Source organism: Barbus barbus (assembly GCF_936440315.1).
Source record: "Barbus barbus genome assembly, chromosome: 9".
Lineage (NCBI taxonomy): Eukaryota > Metazoa > Chordata > Actinopteri > Cypriniformes > Cyprinidae > Barbus > Barbus barbus.
In genome coordinates, this window is record NC_136737.1 from 5,760,967 (window position 1) to 5,781,828 (window position 20,862).

The 20,862-nt window shown below is 36.3% G+C and overlaps 1 protein-coding gene across 1 annotated transcript in view; it reads right to left on the reverse strand.

The window, feature by feature from the left end:
- Positions 1–3,819: 3,819 nt before the first annotated feature.
- The window catches only part of LOC306874607 (uncharacterized protein), a gene marked incomplete at both ends in the record, with an annotated part of 341,414 nt that continues 324,371 nt past the window's right edge, over positions 3,820–20,862 (reverse strand). The window contains 2 exons of the mRNA XM_079424755.1: positions 3,820–3,851; positions 4,169–4,392. Of these exons, the coding sequence (XP_079280881.1) occupies positions 3,820–3,851; positions 4,169–4,392 (256 nt within the window). The remainder of the gene's footprint in view (positions 3,852–4,168; positions 4,393–20,862) is intronic.

Sequence of the window (20,862 nt, forward strand, 5' to 3'; positions counted from 1 at the left end):
AAAAGCACAAATATGTGTTATGTAACAGCACAAGAACATCAAATAAAAAAAAGAATTAAAGCATGTATACATTAATAAACATTATCTTGAGATTATGTCCGCAAGTGTAATAAGGCCATCTCACCGTGCATTACCATAAATCAGCCAAACTGACTGATTACAAAAGAGCATAATATCATCAGTGCAAGCAGCATCAGCGCAAACGGTTACATCAACTTCATCATAAATCAAAGCATGTCACAACAAATGAAAGTCTTCATTCATTAGTTTCACATTACAAAAGCAAAGATGGTTTACTTCAGTCTCTCTTCATGTGTGCATTGTTATAGTGACTATGAACTACTAGTCTTTCATTTCAAAGAGTTGCATTTCAGACTCATTTGCTTTTACAAAATTAGGGGTTTTATCCGGTTCTGTGAGGAAACAAAGGGGAACACAAAAGTTCAAAAGAGAAACACAAACAGTCTGAACTCATCATATAACACCAATGCAACATTGTAATAATGGTTTAATTAATTAATTTATGAAGCCACAGTAACAATCAATAAATGCTAAGGGTTATAAACACAGAGTAAGAGCTCCTGCTTTAACTAAACCATTTGGTTGAAGAATGAACCTTTTTGTTAATTGTTAAATTTACCCTCTTACTTGACCAATACTTTAACAATATCTGTGTTGTGCAGAACACTAGAGTGCCACTTAAAAAGAAAAAGGATCAATTATTAATAGCATTTCAGCCAGTGAAGAGAAAAAAAAGCCAAATACATAAGCTAAATATTCAAAAATAATAATGTAATGAAATATCTGTTGTTAAAACTAGTAAATGTCTTTTCTGTTCTCATATTCTTCGCCACAGCAACGTGCTGCACACATCTGTTCTCAAATAGGTTAATATCTGAACAACGGACAGTGTGTCTCAGGAGATAAGTAATAAAATTGGTCAAAAAATCATTAAAGGTCTCTGCTTTTATATTTGTATTAATGATGTTAATGTTATGATGTTTGAATGAACAACAGGAATGAATCCATATCTCACGCAGTGTTTGTTCTTCCTGATTAGATCCAATGCCTTGCTAAAAGCAAACATATTTTAATTTATTGTAAATCTTTCATTGTCACAGACAGGTAAGAACCAACTTTGACATTAAGATCCATCTAACTGATATATAACGCAGTTTCATTAGTTTTTGTGCCAGAAATGTGTCTAGACTCTGTCCAACAGTAAGAAGTATTGATTTTGTCACAGACATTAAGTAGGATGTATATAGTCCTGCTTGTCGATTTAGCTGCTTGTTTAATAATATTTATTATTAGTTTAGCATTTCAAGTAATGCATGTTTTCTCTATTTCAGAGTATGTTCAGAACGACACACGGTTTATTTCTGTATTAGTGGTGTTTCTTTTGTAATGCTGTTTAATATTGAATATCTTTAAAAACACCAAGGCATATCACACTCCTACAAACACAAACATGCTGAAAATACTGCTGAGATCAAACATTATTATCTTAAGTTTTTTCCCCCATATTATATGAACTGTGTTGTATGATACTTACCCGTACTGCATAGTTTCTTGCAGCAGCAACAGTAGCAAATCACAATAACTGCAACCAGCAGAACAACACCAATCACTATTTCTGTATCTAGACCTAGAGACTGACTTATACCTGAAACAGATAAAAACAGACAGTCATTCGTGTGTATGTGTCTGATCTACAACAAACTTACAGATACATAAATACTTATATGTGAAACAAAAATAAAGTGTCCTGTCTTACATTCTGTATATATACAGTTGAAGTTAAAACTTTACATACACCTTTTCATAATCTGCAAAATGTTCATTATTTTACCAAAATAAGATGGGATCGTACAAAATGCAAGTTATTGTTTTCTTAGTACACACACAACTGAAGCAACTAATTAAGGTCTTCAGGATCGCTTGAAAATTAAAGGCAGGTGTGTTTGATTAGAGTTGGAACTGAACATTGCAGGACAGTCGATCGCCAGGATCAGGATTGGGCACCCCTGTTTTAGACATATGTGACCCTGGAGCACAAAACCAGTCTTGCGTCGCTGGGGTATATTTGTAGCAATAGCCAAAAATGCATTGTATGGGTCAAAATTATCAATTTTTCTTTTATGCCAAAAAGAATTAGGATATTAGGTAAAGATCATGCTCCATGAAGATATTTAGTAAATTTCTTACCGTAAATATATAAAAACTTCATTTTTGGTCAGTAATATGCATTGCTAAGAACTTCATTTGGACAACTTTAAAGGTGATTTTCTCAATATTTCGATTTTTTTGCACCCTCAGATTCCAGATTTTCAAATAGTTTTGTGCTCCAGGGTCACATTTGCTGTTGCTTTTTTATATAAAAAATAATGCAATCAATGAAGTTACCCTTGCACACCTGTCACAAAAACTACACTGAAAATGTTTAGACTGAAAATAGCTGTGTACAATAAATCTAGTGGAGTAATCTAATTAAATCTAATGATTGCACAGGATTTACTCATTTTGTATTCAATTATATAAAATATGTTTAGTACTGTACATTTTATATATAGCTAACCTAAACTATTATAACTTTTTTGAACGTTGACTTTTTGAAATGTTTCCACTACAGCAATATTCTGCTGAGTGTCTACTCTATAAAGAGACAACCTGAGGTCTGTATTCCGAAGCATTCATGAATTACAACCATTTAAATTCAGATTTTGCATTTTCAAGTTCAAAGAGAGGAGTGACAGTTAAGGGGTTAAAACCTACAGGCCAATTAATCAAAATTATTCAGTTTGCATTAATCGTGTTGCTGTTATAATATATCTTCAATTCAAATATGGGCATTTAAATGTGTGAATATTTCATATGCCTGGTGTGTAAGTCATAGAACAATTGTAACTTTTCAATGAATCTCTTTTAATGGGATTCTGCTTTTTTTGTCATTGGTTACTCAATCATTCAAGTAAATTTTCAACATTTGACTTAGTATTATGACTTAGTATAATACATAAATGACACTTTAAAAATATATAAATATTAACAATAATTTATGTCTAAACAATAAACATATCTAAATGTGTTACAATTTAAAAGTATACACACATTGTTTCAAGGGGGGGGGGGGGGGGTCCTCCCCCATTTTACTTTATAAAATATAACTACTCACCAGTAATACGGTATTTTTTATGTAAGGTCATTCTTGCGGTGTTGAACTCCGCGTTATAATATCCATACTGATTATTTCTGACGTTACTGATGATGAGGTCACCGGTCTGAGGATTCAATTGAATGTTGTTCCATGTCTTGTTAACAGTGCCGTTTAAGTCAGCAATGCCATGATCTCCAAACTTCCAAAGAATCGCATTGATTCTCTGTGTTTCAGTAAGACCAGTGTGTAGAGTGACATTATCTCCCTCCAGCACTGACTCTGGCTTCACATCAGCTGTCTCAACAACAAACATGAGAACAAACAGAAACAGTTTTGAGAGATTCGTCTTATAATGCTGTCTGGAGTATAACATTAATCTGAATTAAAGTGAACATGATTTATACTGAGTGGGACTGATTTCGATAATAGCTTTACAAAATCTTTTCAAATCAAATGAAAATCAGTTGGAAGGTCTCAAAGCATTTCCAGATCATGGACTCTGCTTGGTTGTATTAGGTTTGGTATATGGATTTTTTGCATTCTATCAATAGTATTTTTTTTTTTTAAGTTGCATAATATTGCTTTACATGCATAGAGATTTTTATTTTGATCATAAATTTCAGTTAATAAATCTCACTGAGTCTAAATCTGATTTAATTCTGTTAATGTTTATCATTTATACAGCAGTCATTTGCTGTCAGAAAGACACATATCAGGTCTAACAAGATATTACCTTTTAAGAAACAAAGAAAAGAAATCTGTTCATAAGATCATATGTTCGTGCAAGTGAACATGAGCATATTTACTGGTGTTTAGAAATGTATTAATTGAACAGAATGATTCAAAGCTCCATTTTTCATTTAATTAAATTTACCAAATGATGTATGAAACTATGTATGGAGATGCACTCAATTATGAACACCACTTCTGTATAATGCTTTGAGATTTAATAAGTTTTCGATTCACACAAAACTAATGTAAATATATTTAACATTACATTGAAGGACTCACCGCTGACAGTCACACTGAATGACTTGTGTATGGTGTATCTGCTGCTGCTGATGTCAGCTTCATAAACTCCAGAGTGTGTTTCTGTGATGTTTGTGATGGTCAGAGATCCAGTCTGATTGTCCAGCTGTAGTCTGTCACTGAATCTCCCATCAGGACCATCATATGTCCTGAAGATTCCAGCCTTTCTATTGATTTCAGCTACAGGAGATGTCTGCTGTCCAAACCTCCACCGTATCACATCATCTCTCTGTATTTCAGTAAGATTAAGAGTGACTGAACCTCCCTCATTCACTGTCAATGTCTTCGCTCCATCAGCAGACCCAACTGCAGAACAAACACAAACAGTTTCTGTCAATTATCCCTTTTCAGTCACTAAACAGCTCTTGTCTAATGGTTTTCTTCAATATTTTCAATATTCTTTTCTGCAACCATCTCAAGTCAAATATAGATAGAGTGGATTTTACACATAATTTCACTAACAGATAAACTACCATTCAAATGTTGAGTCACTAAAACTTTTTCAACGAAAGAAATCTATGCTTATTTTCATCAAGGTAATATTTAATTAAAATGAATCTAGTTAATTACATTTTAACCAGCGTTGACAAAGCTTCAGCCCTCAGCACTCATTACTCTATTCTAACTAGAAAACACATTGTTGCATTTGAGAACTCATACTAATGTGCTGACTTGATACTCTGCAAAGCGGACACTTGTTGGAGGTCAAATAGTGGTTATAAAAATGGCCAAACATAAGTATATTTGTAGAAACACATCAGTCTATTGTTATTTTAATAGTTATAAAATATACCAAACACTACTGTCTTGAAAGAAGAAAGCAAACTCATTTTGAGAAACAGACTCCTCACTGGTGCTCAGATATGAGCTTCACTGAACAGGACACACTAAACACTGTTACAGTGAAGAGAAGACTGAGATGCTGCTGCTGAATGAATCTGAGGATTGAGGAGATCTGGGAAGAGTTTAACTGTAAGATCTGTGATTAATGCCCTTCAGGCCAGTAACACATGGGAATTACTACAGAAAATGGTATGAAACCTCAGCTGAATATCTTAAAAAGCTAACTACAAGAACACGTATGATTTCTTCTTTAAAGAACAACTGATATTATAAAGGTTTTCACTGTCATATTTATTGAATTGAAGGTGTTTATGATGAATAATAACAAATTTTTTATACACTACTGGGTTACACTTGGGAACACTATAATTTTTTTTTAAAGAAATGTATACTTTTATTCAGAAAGGATACATGAAATTCGTAAAAATGCCAGTTAATCTAATGTTTCTTAAGCCACAAATCAGCATATTAGAATGATTTCTGAAGGATCGTGTGAGATTGAAGACTGGAGTAATTGTGCTGAAAATTCAGCTTTGCACCACAGGAATAAATTACATTTTACTATATATATATATATATATATATATATATTCACAAAGATTTTAAATTGTAATAATATTTCAAAACATTGCCGTTTTACTGTATTTGTAATTTCTTGAATGCAGCCTAGACGAGTAGAAGAGACTTCTTTAAAAACATGGTTTTCAATCCTGTTCCTGGTGATCCATTGCTCTGCACATTTTGAATATCTCTCTTATCTGTGACACTCTTATCGGTCTTGTTTGGTTTGATTGAATCGAACTCAAGTTTGTTTCCCCCCTTATTATGGATCTTTTGGGCAGGTGTGAATACAGCAATCGCACTCGGGTTCGGACCATATAACCGTACCGAGACCCAGCTGAAGAGGTGGTCTCAGTCCGCTTCCAAACGAACTCTAGTACAGTTGAAAGGATGAATCAATGAATTGATGACCTTAGCACATGTGTGGTTTCGTTTATCATTTCTGGTTCACTTGCAAAAAGAGCGGTGTGCAGCGAACCACCCCCACAAATAATGAACAATACATTTCTTACGGTATTTATTAATCTTTGTTCATGTCACTTAATGAAAATGCAGTCATTTGTTGTTAGATCATGTTAATTCACAGTGCATTAACTAGTATTAAGCACAAATTTTGATTTTAATAATGCATTAGTAAATGCTGATATTGACATTAACCAAGATTAATAAATGCTGTAGAAGTATTGTTCATTTTTAGTTGATGCTAACTAAAGTAGTTAACTAATGAACCTTACTGTAAAGGGTTACCAATAAAGATGGTAGCATATGATTTTTAAAACTGTATTTAACAACTAATTTTAAACTTTTATTTAAAAAGAATGAATATTATAAAATTATTTTAACTTTTTATTTTTGTATTTATATTATTCATTATTATTATTATTTTTGTGGTAGAACATAGCACTTAGCTAACGCTATAATGGATTTTATGACCAGTGAAAGTATCTTGCTTAAGCCCGATTTGGACAGTAATTATTTCTCAGGGGGACATAAGGGATTTTCACCATATACAGGGGGTAGTTGGGGATTTAATTGCCTTCTGAATCCAGGACGTCTGTGTTTTTCTCTCACCACCCTGTGAAAATCCTCGGCCAAATTACCTACTGTTTTTTGACAAACACCAAGGTCGTGTGGTTATTTAATTGCCATCCGAATCCACATCTCTGAGTTTACGAGAAGAAATCGATTCAAAATTCAGCGTTTAAACCCTTTTTGAACACTCCCCAACACCGTACGGTAACTGTTGTACTTCGGTGTAATTTGCATACATATTTATTTCTTTAATGCTGGAAAGTATTTAAAAGAACAATAATTCATAACTGCTCCACCACAGCGAGTGAGAGCAGAAAGAGAAGAAAAGCACGTAAACATTCGAAATGGGTCTTTATTATGACAGCAGCAGGTATGCAATACAATTTTAAAATGTGTATTATAAACGGATAAATATTGCGTATAACTATATACAACTATAGCACGTATTTTCCTATTTTTAAAAAGGAGATTTAAATAATCAAATAATAAATAGGACTATACATTATAAAATATGCTTGGAATAATAAGAATATATTTTACATAATAAGTATTTTAAAATACATTTTACACAATAATAAGAATACATTTGTAAATAAATACTTTCACACAGGGCCATGAGGGTTTGGATTTTGTTTTCCCTTCATTTAAAAACTGCATGTTGTGTTTACTTGTGTTATCTTTGATTAGGGCTGGGCGATATGGCCAAAAAAATGATCACGATAATTTTTTTCATATCAGTCGATATCGATAATTATCACAATAAATGTCAAATCTTTATTTCTTTCAAGTTTAAAGCCAGAAATGTGCCCCATTTGCTAATTTTCTGTAACAAAATAAATATTTAAATAGAAAAATTAATTTCTTAGTTTTTGCATGTTCTAACGAGTTGATACTGTTTCAAATCAAGAAACAGGTTTGGGTTGCCTGATAATATTAATAATAATAATATCCCTTTTTTTGTCTCTTAGAAATGCACATTTGATAGTAGCTTGAGTTAGGATGCAGAGGTGAATTTTTGTTCCTTTTTAAAATCAGTAACATCTGTAAAGATTGTACCAACCTCAGGTTTATATGGTTAAATTTATTCTGACCAAGTAGTTTTTTTTTTAATTAAGCATATGATCTCCCATAGTAGCATGCATTTAAATCATGATAAACACAATTAAAACCACACATATATCACCTCAATACCATGGTAAAAATATAACTAGGCCTATATGGTTTTTAGGTAGCCTATTTGTGTGAAAAACAGTAACAGTATGGTTGTGATGGACTTCAGAAGAAACTCCGTTGACCACCCCCCACTGACCATCGACGGCTCAACCGTGGAGAGAGTCGGCAGCACTAAATTCCTGGGGGTGCACATCACAGAGGATCTCACCTGGACCACCAACGTCACGTCACTCAACAAGGGACAACAGCGCCTACACTTTCTCCGCCGGCTGAAAAGGGCAAGTCTCCCTCCACCCATCCTCACCACTTTCTACAGGGGCACCATTGAGAGTGACCACCTGCATCACTGTCTGGTATGGGAACTGCAGTGCTGCTGACCGCAAGACCCTACAACGGACAGTGAACACTGCCCTCTCCCTCCATCCTGGACATCTTCCTTGCTCCAGTAAGGCCTCCAACATGGTGAAAGACCCCACCCACCCCTCCCACAACCTCTTCCAGCTCCTACCATCAGGTAGAAGGTACCGGAGTATCAAAGCTCGCTCTGTCAGATTGCTCAACAGCTTTTTTCCCCAGGCTGTGAGAGCTCTTAACTCCAATCTCCCTGTCCCCCTCTGACCCCCCACTCACCCAACTCATTAATACTGTGACAACTTTTCCTAAGTGCAATTCTGAGTGTGCTACACACAGGTGAGTGGGCTACACAAACCACCTGTAGTAACGCACTCATCCCACTATATGCACACTAGAGACTTTCTATGAACACTCCCTGCTACAAAGACTCAATAAAAAATGTTTACTTGAGCATCGCACTACAAAATAATGTTTACTTGAGCATTGCACTACAAATCTTTTTGCACTATGCGCTGCTTCCCACAAAATCTCTCTTTAATCTGCACAACAATTTAATGTACGAAATATATATACAATTTTTACTTTTATCTATCTTTTTGCACAATTTCATGTACAGTATTTATGTAAAGTTCTTGTACAGTCTCAGTTTGTGTATGTCTAGGCAACTAGGTATAGTAGTTATAGTATTTATAGTATATGTATAGTCAGATGTATAGTATAGTATAGTGTGTATAGTATAGATGTATAGTCAGATGCTCTTTTTTTTTTCTTATACTTGCATTGTTGTATGTTTATCTTAGGTTTAACTAGTATGTAGCACCGTGGTCCTGCGAGACACGACATTTCGTTCCACTATATGTCCACACATGCAGCAGAATGACAATAAAGCTCAACTTAACTTAGTAGTTTAAAAACATTCTTTATAAATGCACACATGCTATAGCTTAATCACAAATACATACACTATAATTATATACCATTACTCCTGTAATAAAATTCAATCTGAATATCCCACATTTCTGCCACAATACCATGGTGCAGTGAGTATTACTACAGTAAATGATGGCGATGTGTAGATTGAAATGCCTTCTGACTGTCTCGTTGCACACAGAGTTTCTCCTGTTTGGCTATAAACTAGTTTTAATCACGGAGTCATTTGTGTTCATTGCTGAATTCAAGCGCTTCACACTGGATCTCACACACATTGCTGTTTAGTGCTCGCATGACTGAGTAAACACATCTGCTCTAGTGAGCCCACGCCATGCGGCAGTTTGAACTTTGATCCAAGCGGATAAACGGTCCGTGTGTTGCGGCTCAAATTAGTCGCGTTGTTTCGTTCCGCTTTTGGTGCATAAACAGTATATCGAACATTTATCGAACTCTTCATATCGTTTTATCGAGGAAAATTATATCGCGATAATTATCGTTATCAAATGATCGCCCAGCCCTATCTTTGATTAATATTTAAATTTGTTTGATGATCTGAAACATTAAAGTGTGACAAACATGCAAAAAAAAATTAAAAATCAGGAAGGGGGCCAACACTTTTTCACACCACTGTACGCTCCGTTTCCAAACAGTTAAAGTTACAAATTAATTCATTCTGCAAGCACTCCACAAGATGTGTGATTATTTTACTTGATGCTCGAAATTGAACGGGAGAATGCAAGTTTTAAACGGCTTATTGTACAGGTAAGTTAATCGCTGTTCTAATCTAATGCACTGCTGCACTGTAACGCACACACATAGGCTTCAGACAGTAGCGCGTACAATACATCATGCGCACAGAATCATTCAGCGTGGAAATGTATTGTCAACACTGTTCTGTGATTTCTCAATAAAATATCTTCGACACTGAAAAGTTCAAGCATATATTTCTTAATAACTAAATCCCACAGCTTCACTACTAGTAGAGACGCTGCCAGGTAGAATTAATTCACACACGCAATCGCTCTCACTAATGCATTCATTCATATGAATGTAATCTTTACTGTGCTACTTATGTGTTTCTGATTTAGAACGAGCAGAAATCTGCGAGATATATAACGACCCAAAGACAAAAGAACTGATAAAAATAAACGGTTATAGGAGCAATAGCCATGTGGGCAGTTCTGTGTCATACACTGTAAAAACAAATCCGTAAAATTTACGGAAAAAAACTGGCAGCTGTGGTTACCAGAATTCTACCGTAAAAAATACGGTAGCAACGTTTTAGGTTTTACGGTTTAAACTTAAATTTACAAATTTACAACCTATTAAAGTGTTGAAATCTGTTTTGTTCCTTTGAAATACACTGATAACCACCAAATGCAGGTGATGATGAGAAAGTCACATGATGAGCCAAAGCCCATCACAAGCAACTTTTATACAATAGAATATATAGAAGGTGCACAGTGTCATTCACACAAGCTTTAAACACCATCATGGTGAGACTCATTAAACTGAAATATGCTATAAACATTAATTTAACAACATTAGATGTCACATACAACCCTAATAAACATAACCGATAAGAAAAAAACTAAGAAGAAACAGTTATTTCAAAGAAAAAAACGTCAAATTCAAACAAAATTTGAAATGGAACGCAGGGAATTCTGGGAACGTCAGTTTACGGTTTTTCCCTGTAAATTTTACAGGAACTTTCCGTTAACCATGTAACAGGTTTTTACCGTAGCATTTTCAAAGTTTTTTACCGTTAAAATCACGATCATTTTTTACAGTGTACATCCCTTGTCCCGTTTCTGCTAACTGACTGATACAACAGCAGGAGTGCTGATCACTTGAGAATGATCACCGATACCTGTCATCTTTCAATCACAGCCACCTTCACGCTTTATATGTCAAGTAAATCAGAAATCGTGAACATAACTGTTCGAGGAAGGCTGCGCAATCCTCTGTCGGCTGGTCGCTCCAGCCTCACAAGCAGTGCTCGGGCTAACACAAATTCGTTATTAGTTTTGGTGAATTTAAACAATGTGATTACTTTTCATAAGTCCAACATCCAGCCGCGCAAGAGATGTGATCAAATAGTCGTCTTTCAATGTTGTTAAATAGAGAAAATCATTTTAAACATTTCTTTTGAAACACAAAATGACCAATAATAAAAGTGTCAAGCATCAAAAGCAGCCCATGTTAAATCAATAAGTTGTCTTTAATTGAAAAATGCGTATTTTCATACTAATGTGTACACACACACACATTTATCATATATGATCAACATCCCCCCTCCCATTGTCCTGTATTTCCATTTTCTGAAGTTGTCAGCCCTAATATTTCACAGATTTAGGAGCTAGTTTTGGCAATAAAACGCTTTGTGAAATACTCTTAGAGAAAAAATGTAGGAGTCATAAATTTAGGACCGACACGCCCATTATTTTTAAGATTTTCTCCTAAATTGGTAACTTTTGAGCTACTTTTAGCCTTAAGATGCTTTGTGAATACAGGCCCCGAACCGAAAACATCGCAAAAGCACAATGGATTGTAGGCAATATTAGCCATTAGAGTGAGCACTGATCCACACTACAAAAATCTACCTGAAATGGTAGACCACTTTTGGCATACTGTCTTTTCAACATATGCTTTGGGACACACTTATTCTAATCTCACATACTAATCAGGATGGATAGTCTGAGCATTGGGACGCAGGGTTAGATTAGCTTGTTCATGTGTGAGTTTGTGGCAGTGGCCCTCCAGGACCAAAGTTGCCCAGCCTTGCTTTATGGATAAATAAGGCATAAATTCTGTTCTGAGAGTATACAGTGATAAATAACATTATTATATTTAAAAAATAAAGAAATAAAACATACCACTGACACTGAATGTCTCGTCTGAGGACCCGCTGCTGCGTTTGACCTTTAGTGTATACTCTCCAGAGTTTGTGGTTTTGATGTTTGTGATCGTTAGATCTCCAGTCTGTCTGTCCAGCTGCAGTCTGTCTCCAAATGCCTCATCAGTCCACACTGAGATCTTACTGGAATCAATAGGGGGGATTTTAGCTATACGAGTTCCTTTAAACCGCCACTCAATCACATCATTGCTCTGTATTTCAGAAACACCAGAGTTTAGAGTGACTGAATCCCCCTCCGTCACAGACACTGAAGTGCGTTCATCTGTACCACCAAACACACCTGAAGAACAAACACAAATAGTACTCAGAGAAACTTAGAAGTCATGATCAGTCTAAATCTCTTTGGATAAAAATTATCATTATTAAAAAATAAATAAATAAATAGCCACAACTAAAACACAACTATAAGGGTAACAGGAGCGGTATGGCCTGTAGGCTATATCTTGCTGAAACAACTGTAACCCAAGTGTGTTGAAAACACCGACTGTATGGATTCCGTCTGTCTACATTATATATTAGGCTAGCTAAGCTATGCAATTGTTAATAAAAAAAAAATAATAATAACAAAAATACAAAAATCGCTCCACACCTCCTTAAGAGTAATCACAGTTATACTGATAAACACAGCAGGGAATCAGAAAATATGAATACGAAAATGCTGCAGAATGAGTGTTGAAAAACAAAAACTAAAGTGTGCGATAAAAATCTCTCCACGATCTGCTTTTGAAGAAATATCGTAGTATCGTACAGCGCGCGAAAGCCTGTCAAACAGCGCCTGATTACTGAACTAAGTTATCTTTTGCACTAATACTGTCAACATTTTAGACTGGGTTGGTTATGTCTAAAATAAAAGTAAAAAATGTATTGCCTACTGATCAGTGGCACTAATAAATCTCCTGTGAATTGCTATGTCTACATTAAACCTGAGTCTATATTAATGTAGCCTATATAAAATATATTGGCAGTGACGTCGGTATAAATAGGCCTAGTTTATAACTGATATACAAACTTATCGCAGTTATCATATTTTGAAATTCAGTGAATAAGACAACTGAGAGAAGAAAATGCACATTAGGTTTGTACAGAAGACGAAACTGAAAGTGCAGCACCAGGGGCGTAGATTACGCGGGGGACGCGTCCCCCCCCCACTTTTTATAAAAAGTAAATTCGTCCCCCGCACTTTTTCATTGGACAGTTGTGTTCTCGACATGTTGAGGTTTTAATGGAGCAATGTATATAAATGCAGAATAATTTAAAATTCAAAGAGACAAGATATACATGACGTTTACGTTTCCATGGCAATCAGTCACTCGGTTTGTGACGTCACGACATGCCAGTCTCGCGCCCGCCGTCCCGCATCATTCATTATTCGGTCGAGATGAGTTCAAAGCGGCAAGAAACTCTTCTCTCCTTTTTTACGAAGAAGTCAAGCAGCGTAAGTTGGCATGTGGGATCCGAATAGTGTTGCATAATGTTCAGTGACTCTGCCTATTGATCTTGTTGAATAATTAGCAAGTTTGATGTTCATTATATGGAGAAATAAAAAGCTGCCTGGCACTTATTTATTTTCAGTGTATTTTTCCGTAACTCTTTTGTAACGTCTTTTATTTGAACACGTATGTATGTTATCAGAACCCTTCAAATAAGAATAAAATAATGTTGAACTGAGCTTTTACAGCGTTTGCAGCATTGTGACACTCTGCCAATACTATACATGATGTATTTCAATCAAGTATGCAAGCACTGATCTGATACAGGATCGATCTTCATTTAGGGCTGCTCTGTCATTATTGCACTAATTTGACGTTTTTATGTGTTGTCAAGAATGAACAAGAAACTGTCAGCCTAGGTTTGTTAGAGCAGAATCAGGATGACACACAAGAAAAACTAACTTCACAGCTGAGAAGAATTGATAGAGTGTCTTTTAACACCTGGCTGTTTTTACATTGTATAAAATATATTAATACACAAGCATTTGTAGGATTATATATGGACCAATCATAGAAAACACATAATTAGTCAAATATAGAAAAATAAAAAATAACATTAGTATGATGAACAACTTCTCAGCTCTCATTTTTAACTATAGTAGGTAATTATTAGCTTGCATATTGGTTGTTTATTAGTACTTAAGCACATATTAATTCTGTATTCTTCATGACCATATTCTGCATCCCATAATCATAAATTTAACAAATACAACGACTACCTTACAAGCTATTAATAAGCAGTAAATGAAGAGTTTGAGGCAAAAGTCATAGTTAATAGTGAATATGTGTTCCCCATAAGTGTTAAAAAAATTATTTAGTATACAAATGATTGGTTATTGTCCAGAAGTGTACTTAATGTGTTATGTTCTTCTGTATGTCACTATTCCCTGTATGTACATGTTTCAAACACTACTTTATTTGCTGTAGACAGAGGCAGAATTGAGAGTGAATGAGACAGAAAGTTTCAGTGAGGCTTCAGAGGTAAACATTATTTACAGCATTGTCTATGATAAGATATTTACTTTAACATAGACTAATCCGACTAATGTATAATAGAACAGAACAGAATAAAGAAGTATGTGAATGTGCAAGTATCCATTACTGTGTGCCATGTACTCTACATACAACACACACAAAATACAATCTGAAATATGTAAACAATAGTACCCTTATAAGGACATCTTTCTAACTTAGTCAAAAAGGTGCACATATAGAGTACCAATATGTACCGTAATGTACAACTATGAAACTTTTTGGGGTAAATAAGGTACAAAGATGTCCTTTTAATGGCACTGTCCCAGTGACAAGCTGTTGAATTTCTGTCTTTTTCTTTTTTCTCTCTTTCTTTCCTTCTGTTTTATAATCATATACAACAATATAATCATAAAGCATATTAAGCAAAAAGGTGTGATTAAAAATAAAACCTGTCAATTAGACAATGGTTAACTGAAAAAAAAGAACAGGTATAACACTAGACATTCCGTCCCCCCCACTTTTGAAATGATGGCTACGCCCCTGGCTGCACCCATGCTTAAAAATAAAATAAAATAAAATACAACAAAACTTACCGATCCCGAATAACGGAAAAAGAAAGTGTGTAAATGTTCTCCTCATAGTGACTTTAAGAGTGAATACAGATGATCCGTATTAAAGTCCTCGGTTCAGGAAATGTTCGCCAGCGACCCGTTTTTCTGAGCCGCACCCTGAACCAGATTTTATTATGAGACGAAAAACACGATCAAATACTTTACACTAATGAAAATATAATGGTTTATCTGTTTACTGCTTTATCTTTATTAAAGAGACACGTCAAGCTGTTTTATTATTATTATTATTATTATTAGGCAATATTATTATTATTATTATTAATTTTATATTATTATTATTATTAAGAATAGCAAAAAGCGCAGTCCAGTAGCCTAGGCTAGTATCTAAGCAAAAAGTCCAGTAGGCTATATCTAATGGCTGAGTGTTTCGTTTGTGTCAGGATATGGGATTGTGTCAGGAAACACTGCACTCTCAGCCAGTAATTTAATATATGTATACATTAGCCCGACTAACGTGTATGGTTTATCTTTTTAAAGGGGCAGACCAGGCGCTTGGCTATTTCTTGTGTATTGAAGTTTTATTTATTTTCCTTTTTTACTTAATTAGATATTTAGGTTTAGCTTGTTATTTGTGTGGTAGGCTATTGCACTTAGCTTTTGTGTTGCAGCGTGTTGTTTTTTACAGGGCCTGTGTATGTGTGAAGTGCAGAGCAGGGCTGCGTTTCCTAAAAGCATGCTAGCTATCTATGCTCGTTAACTCCATTGAACTCTATTGTTAACGACAGAACCATTGCTTTTGGGAAACGCAACCCAGAGCAGGTGTGGGTGATATTTTAGTCCCCCACACCTGTATATGATTGTATATTTTACAATCACACCGGCATGATTAGTTTACAGCGCTGCGCAATATAACCAATCACTCACGATTCTGTTGAGCTTATGAATGCAAGGACCAATCAGAGGCGTTCAGATGAGTCATCGCTGAAACGCCGCTGTTTTGTTCACTCCCTCGCTAACTGAATTTGCTCTCCCACCAGAAACATCAAAGTGCACATGTGCGTACGAATGTAAGTAAAATATCTCTTTGACCATTTCACAGTCTAAACAGCTTCAGTGATTTTAATGGGAGTTTTTAAGAGGGCTTGAACTCTGGCTAGACTGAATATAGATGTTCTTTGCTCTCTTTCTGTACAATGAAAATAATTAGTAACAACGTTTTTTTATTAAATTCTGAGTAATTACAAAGTGAGTCATATTAAAAATATGTATGGCATCACACTCACACCCAAATATGGTACTTCAGTAAAAAGAAGGGGTTGCGTAGATAGATTACACTAACATAAGCTACTTTGCCGATCACTATACAGTAGCTACATCAACTAACAATCTATAAAGGTGCAAAATGCATTTACTTACACATATTTGAGAAGATGTTTCGGACTATTTCGAATAAAAATGAAAAAATAAATAAAACATAAGCCTATATCAGTTATAGTGCTATCGTGGCACCTCCTCATTACTCTCCATATTTAGCTCAACATGAGCAGGTAGTACCCATAAGAAGAAAAGTGTAGCTAATACTTTTTTTTCAAAATTTCTTTTAATTTCTGTGGAAATCATGACAATTTCAGCAGCTGAGTGAAAGCTGAAAGGAGCAAAGCCAGAAAGAAAATCTTACCACACAACAATTCCAACAAAACAGAGTACATGCTGAAAAGCTACATTATTAAAAACAGTGATATACCACCCTGCTACTAAATGTGTTAAACAACTTGTGATATTTACATGCATCTTGTGTTATTTACATGCACTGACTTGTGTAGCCTCCTTACGTTTATTAAAACTGATCCAGTAGGTGGCGCTACTGATCTGGAGAAATTATTAAAACTGGGTTATTCACAGTTACAGTTAGGTTTGGTCAAAAACAAAACTGATTGTAAAAAAATAATTGAACTATCATGTATAAGGTCATTCAATATCAACTTATAACTGAGCCAGTTTGCTGTTAAACTGTAAAAATATTATGGAAATGTTGTACACATTAACAAAGTGAGAATATATGGTTTATCTGCGAGGGTCTAATGATGATGATGATGATGTCAGTTCTGTCATCTCTACTTTTCATCTTTTCTGGATGTGATGTCATACACCACAAAACATGCAGCAGCCACGCCCACCACAGCAGAGATGACCAATCGAGACACAGCTTCAGGAAAATAACAACAGGATGTGCAATCTGAGGAAACGAAAGAACAACGTGAAACAGAACAGAACATTACTTGATTAGTGAAGGGCATTTATTATAGAAGGTGAAGTGTGTGATTTCTGTACCATTAGTGGCACACAATGAAATTAAAAAATGAATGAATCTTCACAAACAAGTTTCCCATGTCATAATTAGAGGGAAAAACACATCACCTTAATTTTAATGAAAGCATCTCAGCAGAAGTCAAAATAAGCTGACAGCAATGTTAAAATTACTTAAAATGATCATTTGGAATGGAAATTCTCCTGAAGGAAGAATCAGTGAAATCTAAAGCATGATTTAAAAAAGAGATCAAATCAGTGATCAGGAACACATAAACTCAGTAAATAAATACTAATATCAGATAAATGCTATCACATGTACCTGGACATGGTTGACAGAGCTGAGTGTTGTTGAGGTGTGTGGTCTGGTTGGTGAATGAATAAGCCACAACACAGCTGTAGGAATCATCAAGACACTCAATCTCCAGAGGTAGAGAGAGACTGATGCTGAGATCAGACACACTGATGCTGGACAATAAACTGTTTCCTTTGTACCAGGAGAGAGTCACATGACCCACATTCACCATCGAACACAACAATGAACAACATGATGAAGATGATGAGTTTTGTGTGGAGTTACCGCTGATGACAGGAACAGGCAAAGGAGTTGGAAAACATGTATGAATTTAATTAAATAAGAATATAACTGATCTACTCTCAGCAGTAATAGAGCTGTAATCTTTTTCTCGTTTGGCTCTCAGCGAAGGCGGTCGCATTTTCTCTCCTCTCCCCCTTATCTTCCCTGCTTGCTCTTCGTCTCGTCTCGTACTTGAGAGACTCTTTCTGCACTGCTCTGAAAAACTGAAAAATCATGGATTTGATCAACTGGTCTCTCAACGAAATTGACACCATCTTCTCGACGAGAAGCCTGGGATCGGGGAACCTGACTGCCCTGGCGAAACGTTCGCGCTGGCTACACGATGGACACATGGGATGGCGGGTCGTGTGTCTGGCGGCTCTTTCCATGGAGGACATTGACATCTACCTATTCGGAGCCACGATAACGGGTTTTCTGCTGATTGGATTAGGCTTTGCTCTGGGTTATCGAATAATTCAGGAGACGGAAACAGCTGTCCAAAGCCTCACAAGGCTGCCCGTCATGATTGAAAATTGATGGATTTGGAGACCAGAAAGGACTAAGAGAGTAGCCGTGAAATTGGAATGCGGCTACTCGCTCCAAGACCAAACAATCGCAATTTTATATTCTTTCGGCTACCCTCAACCAGCTGGCTCGGCAAGGTCACTGCTGGTGTAAACAACCCCGGAAGAGCACTGCAGTAAGATGCTCTCTTGCGTTCCTCCCCCCTTCCAGACACATGATGTTGTTGACTCTGTCGGGGTCCTGACCAAGGCTGTTTCCGTGGCAACTTGCTGTGTCGCTATCACAATCTGCGGACTGAGGCAACTTGATTTGAATTCCAGCGTGACGACTCACCAGGCCAACGAACACACGAACTCCACTCATATACTGATATGCATTCACCTCCCAACCCCCATCCAACACCTTCGCGCTTCGCACCGCCACTCTGATAAGCGGGTCTGTGACCGGCGCCTTGGGCTGCAGGACCGGATGGCTGCTTGCCAGAGCTGGATCAACTCTTCCCCGTTGCTAGTCATGTGTCTATGTTATGATTATGTGCTTATGTGCGGTGGTTTTTTCCCTGTTCTCACACTGTACTCCCGCAGGAGCATAGTCTGGGGGTTATATATTTGTTTTCTCCTCTCCCTTCCTCATGTTTATGCTGTATTATCTTCCAAAATTCCCTGTCTTCCTGTCCTGTCTACCCCCTTGTCATATTGTATGTATGTTTGTGTATGTATGGACAGGTTGATGGCTAATTTCGCTGGTACTTGTGACTAGTGACAATAAAGGGCTACTACTACTACTACTACTACTCGCCATAAACAGTAACGGTGAATCTGTATTTAGTGTCTGTGCTGCTGTTTCTGATAGTCACCTCATAAAGTCCAGAGTCTGTGGTTCTGATGTTTGTGATGATCAGAGATGCAGTCTGATGATCCAGCTTCAGTCTGCCTCTGAATCTCCCATCAGGACCGTTATATGTGGACATCTCATTAAACTCTCTGTTGATTTTAGCTATGAGAGACCGGTCATTTCCAAACTTCCACAGTATCTGATCAGCTTTCTGTGTTTCAGTGAGACTAGTATTTAGAGAGACAGAATCTCCTTTGGTCGCTGACACTCACTGCACTGCATCTGGATCAGCACACACACCTGCAGAACAAACACAAACACCTCCTCAGTCAAATACAAGTAAAAAATAAATTGGTTTAATTTAAAACTTTAACCTAATTACTTTTTATCAAATAATTACAAATTTTGGAAGGGTATAAACATAGAAAATATATAGAATCAGCAGCATGGCAAATAAAAGGCCATATGGAAAACAGATATCTGAATTCACACATCATATATTGTACATTTTAGGTTTTAGTTTAGTATTAGGAGTTACAAAAACAGAACTCTGGAAAGAAAAAAAAGTATTTATTTTAAAGTATAAATTTTTTTTTAATGGCGAATCTAAGCTTCAGTAGAGCAATCAAGTGAATGCAAAAGTGAATAATAAGACTAGTCTATAACTCACCATATAGATGGCAGCAGTGGGTTCGAGTCTCAGGTCCGGCAGGGATTGTAGGTGGGGGGAGTGAATGTCCAGCGCTCTCTCCACCCTCAATACCACGACTGAGGTGCCCTTGAGCAAGGCACTGAACCCCCAACTGCTCCCCGGGCGCCGCAGCATAAATGGCTGCCCACTGCTCCGGGTGTGTGTTCACGGTGTGTGTGTTCACTGCTGTGTGTGTGTGTGTTCACTGCTGTGTGTGTGTGTGTTCACTGCTGTGTGTGTGCACGATGGATGGGTTAAATGCAGAGCACGAATTCTGAGTATGGGTCACCATACTTGGCCGTATGTCACTTCACTTCACTTTCACTTTCACAAACAGAAAAACGCCAATGTGTAAAACATTTTCCTCAACAGTTCAGTGGTCTGAAATAGGTTTCTAAAAAAATCCCGAGAGTTTTGTAGAGAAAAAGCTGTTGACAATGTGAACTATTTGCTAACTTCAACCACCAGACTGATTTAGACCCACGCTTCTTGTCTTCAAACACAGTTCCTTTTTCTAACCCCACCCCCCACCCAACCCCCGCCAAAGACACATCAGTCATTCTGAATGCAAAAAATGATCGCATTGGACTAAGATTTATTGACTTTGTTCCCACAGGGCATGACTACTTCCACCGTAAAAATTGTAAATTTTTGTTAAAAATGTTGTATGTTATTCAACCTTGTTACACTTGTGGTGTTTCTGGTCAAAAATGACCGGCCTTCAAAAACTGCTTATAAATCTCTTGTTATGCAATGTTATCACTTAATATGGGTATCACTCTTTTCATCAGCTTGTTTTCTTTCAATTGGGACTGGTTTTATGTATATTTTTGGAACTGATTCATCGTAGGCCTCATTAATCTGAGTTTATGTCTCAGTTTTTGAGTGAAAAAAG